The sequence below is a fragment of the Dermochelys coriacea genome, chromosome 22, assembly GCF_009764565.3.
Source record: "Dermochelys coriacea isolate rDerCor1 chromosome 22, rDerCor1.pri.v4, whole genome shotgun sequence".
Taxonomy (NCBI): domain Eukaryota; kingdom Metazoa; phylum Chordata; order Testudines; family Dermochelyidae; genus Dermochelys; species Dermochelys coriacea.
The window spans coordinates 14,742,703-14,750,624 of NC_050089.1; the positions used below are offsets into that span (position 1 = coordinate 14,742,703).

At 43.5% G+C, this 7,922-nt stretch overlaps 1 protein-coding gene across 6 annotated transcripts in view; it reads left to right on the forward strand.

The window, feature by feature from the left end:
• The window catches only part of TTC12 (tetratricopeptide repeat domain 12), a 32,852-nt gene extending 25,883 nt beyond the window's left edge, over nt 1-6,969 (forward strand). For all 6 annotated transcript variants that reach the window (XM_043500977.1, XM_043500975.1, XM_038380912.2 and 3 more), the window contains 3 exons: nt 1,145-1,244; nt 4,398-4,623; nt 6,799-6,969. In XM_043500977.1, the coding sequence (XP_043356912.1) occupies nt 1,145-1,244; nt 4,398-4,623; nt 6,799-6,874 (402 nt within the window). In that variant the 3' untranslated portion in view covers nt 6,875-6,969. The remainder of the gene's footprint in view (nt 1-1,144; nt 1,245-4,397; nt 4,624-6,798) is intronic.
• The last annotated feature ends 953 nt before the right edge of the window (nt 6,970-7,922 follow it).

Sequence of the window (7,922 nt, forward strand, 5' to 3'; positions counted from 1 at the left end):
ACAGTGTGCACACAGCTAGTTTATACAAAAGCATACACATATACTGCCTTCTCCCTTGCCCATGTTTCACCTGTCTGTTGTTTCTTGTCTTTAACTAAGGCCCCAATTCTGTAACCATCCATGTGGGGCAGATGCCTGTGCTCAGATGTAGCCCAGTTTCAGTCGGTGGGGCTCTCAGCAAACACAGGAGTCCACTGATGCAGAGCCAGTTGGATCCTAATATAGGGAGCTTGGTTCAGAGCCCCTGGAAGTAAACAGGAACTTTTCCACTGACTCTTAAATGAACGGTGGAACAAGTCAGGGGGCTGTGATTTTAATATGTCTGTATAGCATCCAGTAGATCAGAGCCCTGTCCTGGTTGGGGCTCTAAGTATTACTATAATACAAATAATAATGGCATGGAAAAGTACAACGCCAGCTCCAGCTTTTGTAACTGGCATGGTAACAGAGTTAATTACCAATTTTGAAATGAGTCCGATACCAGAGCTTTGGCTTTGCGGTCGTACCTGTGTGTTCCATGCAGGGAGAAGATGGCTTTTGCCACTTTAAGCGATATCTAAGAATATAGAAGCTAATGTGCCCCATGTGTACGTGCTCAAAGCTCTTAATTTCAAATGTCACTTGCAAAACAAAAAATATCCAGTGGGCTGGTGACTCAATGGCAGGTGCACTAGATTTTCATCTCTGAAGTGATTTAAGATTGCAGTGCTCACAGAGCAGAGAGAACAAATGAGTTTCATACATGGAAGTATAAAGAAAGACCTTTGTGGGGTAGTAAATCTAGCCCTTTGTTGGATTTTTTCCCTTATCAGCTATTCATTTATGACAATGCTCTTTTTTAATATAAATTTGCATAGCAGATTTATACCTGCGGGTGTACATAGTCCTATTAAAGGTCAGATGATTATAGCATGAGGGTTTGAGTTGCTGAAAGTCTATTTCTGTGCATAGTTATGAGCTGGTGGGTTTAAAAGAGATATCAGCATCTCCTAGAAGGATCTTGATTTGATATTTATGCCCAGGCATAAAGCATCCACAAACAACCCTCCAGCACTTGAGAAGTTCTCTCTGTTCTTGCAAAAGTTGTGATGTGTGAACTGTAAATTACATATGTATTTTTTTTTAAATCCTAATTAAAATCCAGGCTGGTGGACAGACCACATCCTGTTATGCTATAAAGACCCTTGCTGTCTGTACTCAAAGCAACAGCCAGGCTCGAGAGGACGTGGTGAAGTCAGATAAAAGTAAGTGACAACTTTATTAGCCAGAGATTGAATGCAGAGGTTTATCCCAGGGCTCCCATCACAGAAACGCTCTTTCCTCTAAAATGCAGGTGAGCATTAATTCTGTTAAACTCCCATACAGATGCCACCATGTTTACAGAAAAATATACCATTTCACTTCCTGGCTTAGTGCTTCATTCACCTTCCAGCCATGTGCAAGTGGAAATGTGCACAGCAGATAATGAAAGTAGAATATGGAGGCTGCACTTAGCTTAGTAAAATGGCTCGATCTGCAGATCCCCAGACTGGGAGAAATACATTGAACAACATTTAACGGGAATTAATCCAGTCAGCAGTTTACTAGAAAAGGCTAAAGAAATAGGTTCAGATTTCCCAGTGCGGCAGCTGAAGAAAGATACTTAAACCATAGTTAGGCATCTGAAAAAGTGACCTAACTTTTAGAGGTGGCATGCAGCTCCAGCTCCTTTGGACTGCAAGTTTGAAGGATTGGCCTAAGTAAAATAACAGAGGGTGGAAGGAGTGTCACCAGCAAACGTTTCCTTCGTATTAGTGCCTTTAGGTCTTTCTGAGTTATCAGCACTTGAGTATGTAGTTGTGACCGTATGCACTACCACTGTTCAGAACATTTGAAAATCTAGCTTTAGTCCATTCCATTCTGCAGGACCTTAGAAGGCCTGTGTTATACCTGAACCTGGCCAGCACCTTTTGGATCACCTGGTTCAACTGCCTATGTCATTATTGGATTCTCAGTAGAAATCTGCCTCTACTATTTCTGAATGTTGCTATTGCTGTCGTTGAGATTCTCTTTCTGAGCAGTGAATTCCAATCTCAGATATGCCTCATTGCACTCAGAAAGATGCATGGTGTCACATCTTTCTCTTTCCTCTTCTTGGGCCATATCACCTTATTTTGATGATCTCCGTTAATATGGATTATCTCTTTCCTTCCTGTCAGGCTAATTCTTATCACTCTGTAGGTACCTTTTATAGTATTTTCATCCTGCTCCCTCTATCTATATAAATTAAGCTTGCCTAAGTTTTCTTTGACTAATAATAATAATAACCAGCCTGCATGTAGCACTCTTCACTGTCAGATTTCAAAGCACTGTGCAAAGGTAGGCAGGCATTGTTATCTACCACTTACAGATGGAGAAACTAAGCTGAGGGGTCAAGAGACTTGCCCAAGGTCACCCATCTAGTCAATGGGAGAGATGAAAATAGAGTCTAGATCTCCTGACTTACAGGCCATTGTCTGATCCATTGGCCCCAACAGTCTGGAAGCAAAAGACCTGCTTCTGCTGTTCTGTGTCTGGTAACTTCAGATGCAGAACTGAGTAAAACTTTATCCCACAGGGGCTCAGTGCTTTAGAGTTTCCTCTAGAAACTCCAGAGACCTTAATCCTAATTGCATGACTAACCAACTGTTTGTTAAGGACAGACTGAGTGCAGATCATGTTGATAAAAGTAAAAGATCATTTAATTCCAAACTCTATGCTTCTCTTTCCCTTTTGTTCGGCTGGGTAATGAGATACAGTGTGGTGCCCTATTAATGTGAGAAGATGAGATGACAAGGAAACAGCATAATGAAGCCGGGGTTTATTTATTTGCAAGTTCATTCTTGCAGGGGGTTCAGAGCAGATCTCTAGGTTTTTGGATCTTTATTTCTCACTAGCCAATTACAAAGAAATATTTGAGAGAGTTCTTTCCTGGTAGCATCAAGGGAAAGATTTCAAAGTCAAGAGGAACTTGAACCCTAAGGACTATGGCCCATTAAAAGCCACTTGGAGCACCTTCTCTCCTTTTTACACCCCATGCAAGTGCTGTTAATTGATGTGGTGTGTGGAGAGAAGCACATCCCTTCTTCGTGTTACTAATAATGCTACAATGTGATGCTTTCCAGCCAAGCTCTGGGTGTTCATCTTGTGCTAAGTCACATTATACTGTCAGCTCAGTTCAGCAGCCCAGATTTTGTTTTGCTGCCGGGAGCCCTTTTAGGTCAAGCTGTAGTTCTCTGACATTAAACTGCATTCCAGTCAGGCTAGCAAGTTCAGCTTCTGAAATGGATCGTTGTTGGTGCCCCTGTTGCGGTCTGGAGCAGCCCAGCTTCTCGGGAGCTATTGTCACAGCAGAACAAAAGAGAAAGGATGATGTGATTAGGAAGAACAGAAGGGACGATATAAGAAAATGAGAGCAGATTTGTGTAGCCCGTGGGGAATCTTCAGCATAAGAAGGACATCATTTTGTTTGTTTGTTTGTTTGTTTGTTTTAAAGCAGCCTCTCTTAATGCTATTTGGAACCTGTGGCCTTAGGAGATGCTGCTGCTGTTTGCAGGAGCTGCCAACAGCGCCGCAGCTCCGTATCAAGATGATGTGCCAGATACTGTTCTAGTGTATATTGGCATAGCTCCACTGAAGCTGGCAGAGCTGTGCTGATTTAAGCCACCTGAGGATCTGGCTCTATGCATTGGGCTTTTTTGTTGTTGTTGTTTTTGGTTTTGTTTTTGGGTTTTTTTGGTGGTAGTCTTAGTGCAGTGGCTTTCCATCTTAGCACGGCTGTAGATGCGTAAACTGAGCTTATGCTGCCAGAAGGGGGCTTGGACTTTGAATTTCAGATTCAGTGCAGAACTCCATGGCCAGCAGGAGCACAGCTGTCAGACCTCGCTCTGATCGCATTCAGAATGGTATTAATTCTCTGCTTGGGAACCACATCTGGCTCTCAGCTGGAGAAGAGGAGGATGATGCAATTCATTCCCTCCTTTTCCATTTGCCACTGAGCCATGATGGGAGACTAGATTGTTTCCTCAGGGGTTGGTGTCAGTGATGCTCAGTGAAATGGGCACAAGCAACTTGGTTGACCTACTCCCAGATACCAAGATCCTGTGCTTGGCTATCCACTCCACAGAGCAAGCAGCCTGCAAAACTGGGTCTTGGGGGTGGGGGGCATTGTCATGCTGCATGGTCTCCTTTTCATTTGCATTTTCTTCTCTGTCCAGTTTCCAGTGCTGACTAGTTATTTGCTGCCGCCATAGTATCAGATGTCACTATTCCATTCTGCCATCCATTTTCAAAGAGCTATTTCTGCTGGTGTATCTGGGGCCTGGCCCTCTGCTGGACTTACCACAACCCTTTCAAGTTGTTCCTTTCTCTTTTCCCAGAGTTTAATGTGTTGCTGAAGCTCTTGGCCTCCGAGAACGAGATGGTGGTGGGGAACGCTGCTTTTTGCCTCAGCAAATGCTTTGAAGTACCTGGAGCTGCTTCATCCCTGCTGAATTCCAACATTGTGATGATCTTATTAAAACATTCAGGTGGTGAAGCCAAGAAAACCTCTGTGCAAGAGAACGCGGCAGTTGCTTTAGGAAAGCTCTGCACTGCTGAGCCAAGGTATTATGGGGCTGATTATTATCCTTGGGCACCGTCCAGCCTATGTGACCTCTTGCTAAATATATATATATTAAGGCACCAGGGCTTGAAAAACTTACCAGGCACCTACTGTGGAAAAGATGGGAGACCCAGCAGCATGGACTTAGGTAAACCAGGGCCCCCAGAGCCATGCAGATACCATGTATGTTACAGATTATAGTGAGAGAGCCATCAACTTCCCTCTAGCGGGGATTCCCACCAGGTTTTGTCCCTAAGTCCTGCCTGGAGGCTCCAAATTTCATTTCAGCCATGGCAAGTACATTGGCATTCTCACCACTCTGTGTGCTCAGCTGCTCGCAGGGAGGCAGAAATCTCTCTCTTTTCCTCCTAATTTCTTACTTTCTCAGAAGGAGAGATTGTCTCATCTCCCTGTTTTATGGGTGCTGGGATGGGAGCACTTTGGACGTTCCCCCACCTCGTGTCTCCTTGGGCAGGTGCTGTCTGCCCCTGTATCCTGACAAGGAGTAGAGAGCTCTCATCCAGTCTCCTGGCAGTAGGGACAGGGAGGGCATGCTGTCAGTTTCGTATTCTGTTTGCTTGGAGCCTTGTGGGCAGCAGTGGAGCACAGGCTCATTCCTCTGGAGCTTCACCAGACACATGTCTGCTTCCCTCAGCTGCTGCAGCAGATTCACAGGCTCTGGCCAGCAGAGCAGACCCAGAGCTTTCCATAGGGAAGATTGTCTGATGGAAAACTTACTTTCCACAAAATCAAAATTTGTCTGCCAGAATATTTCAGTGTTGTTGGGAAAACTGTTCCCAGCTCCCTTGCACCTCTGTAGACTCAGCTCCCTGGCTCTGGAGCAGCCCACTAGATCCCCCGCCCCAGAGCCAGGGCTTCCAGCTCCTCAGCAGCCCAGATGCCCTGGGAGCCTTGACTCCCCATTGAGTGGGTTTCCAGGGCCATCTCAGAAATGTTTAGAAAAGGTCAAAACAAAATGTTTTATGAGCATGAGGGAGTGTGAAAGCATGGGGTAGAGGATCGCAGGGCTTAAAATGGGGTTGTGTGATAGTTATCCATCTAGTGCATGTAATAGTTCCAGCTAAACCTGTCTAGCTGTAGTCAGTATCGCAGTGCATATATGCCCTTTGCTTTTGCTGCCTGGAGTGTTAATTGTCCACGTTGCCTTGCTGTCTGAATGGGTCTGTGCATGTTGGTGAAGCCAGAAGACACTGGATGTCTGTGTTGTTCACTGTTGGTTTGCTTGGATAGCTTTTTGGGAATCGTTTTACACTGCTCTATAATGTTGCTTCTGTTGAAAGAATGGAAGAGGAAGGAATGATATGACAGATTGTAGAGATCAGAGAAGTGACCTGAGAGCAAAACAAGAGTGTAAACGTCTGGAAAGAATGTCTGCAGAGAGATGGAGAGGTCCTAGCAGACTGCACATTACACATTAATTACTGTACACCCTGCAGTCCAGTCATAGGAGCTGGGCATGGACATACTAATATACCTGCTGAGCTACTGAATAAAGATCAGGGGATAAGGTTTCGGCTTCCCGGTTGATGAGTTTTTCACTTCTGCCAGTTAGAGCAATGTTCCCAAATTGAATCTTTCAGCAGAGAAAATGAAAGGGAGTACTTGTGGCACCTTAGAGACTAACAAATTTATTAGAGCATAAGCTTTCGTGAGCTACAGCTCACTTCATCGGATGCATCGAAAGCTTATGCTCTAATAAATTTGTTAGTCTCTAAGGTGCCACAAGTACTCCTTTTCTTTTTGCGAATACAAACTAACATGGCTGCTACTCTGAAAGCAGAGAAAATGTAATGCAAACCCTTGAGCAGAAGCTGCTAGAGAGTAAAAGGGAGAGACCTCACTCTTACTACTTCTACTGACCTTAGATGTCTGCTGTAAAAGATTAAAACCCACTATTCTGCTTGGACATTTTTATAAAGTATCTCTGTGTGTTTAATGTTCTTTTATTTTCTCCTGCTGTGTGGGGAACAGGAATATATAAACGTTGTCTGTCTTGTTCCCCTCTTATGGGGAATCTATTGGATAAGGCATGAACAATTCCCGACAGCTTGTGCATGGGATGTAATAGAGCAATGGAAGTTTAGATTTCTTGCATTGTCAGTCCTATACCATCCTTGCTGACATCTGATCCTTGCTTTCTTTTGTGATTGTTGCAGGCATATTCTTCAACTGCGGGAGCTCAATGGAATGGCAATCCTTAACTCTTCTATGAAATACGTGCAAGGTCTTTGAATTCCCTAAATGTTTTTGAATATAGGTTGTTAATACTGTAGTATTCTGTTTGCTGTTGCTCATTCTTCTCTAATAAAAATTGTTCAAAGAGACTAGACAGTCTTTCAGTCCTTTATCAAACTGCAGCTCCCATGGCCAGGGGAATGAAAGTCAGTTCCTTGGCACCATACCACCTCTCAGACCAGATCAGACCTCTGGTCCATCTTATCCAGTTTCCAAGCTCTGACAGTGGCCAGCACTGGAAGGTGTGAGAGTCCCCATAAGGAACAATTATCGAATAACTTGCCTTTGTTCCTAACCCCGGTCAGTCAGTGGTTGGCTAAGTCCTGAAGCCTGAGGGTTTATATAACTTGTTTCAAATGTATGGAACATAATGGTGGATGTTCTTGCTACCCATATAAATGTCATCTTTTTTTTTAATTCTGCCAAACGCTGTCTCAATGAGATTGTGGCAATGACGTTCACAGGCTAATTATCAGGTGATATCAAAAATATCCATGTATTTCCATGCATCAGTGTTATGCTTTCTGCCTTTCAGCTTCATCACTTCCATTTGCTCTTGTCTTCTGAGAGAATAAATAGGATCACCCAATTTACCTTCACTAATATTCATTATTTTATTTACCTCTGTCACATCCCCTCTTATTCATCTCTATCAACTCAACAGTCCCAATCCTCCTGTATAATCAAACTCAGTATTTAAAATATAATAATGCAAATAGCATGTGCTTCTTTTTTGTCTGTTTCCTAGAGTGGTTAGCCTTGAATTAGTGGCTATTCAAAACTCTATCTGGCAAACTATCCTGTAATAAATTGTTCTAATCTCTTCAAAGCTAAATCAAACCATAACTACTAATCATCGGAAGACCTGGCTGAGAGAGAAGCCAGTGCAACTAGACACTGTTCTGTAGCAGTAGCACAAACCACATAACTGAGAGGTTTGTCTAAAGAGATAGTAGGATCTGAAATATTGCCTGGAACTAGATTGGTAGCTTTAAAGAATCAGAAAGGTAGGATCAAGATGAGGCAATGGGCATACCCACTAATG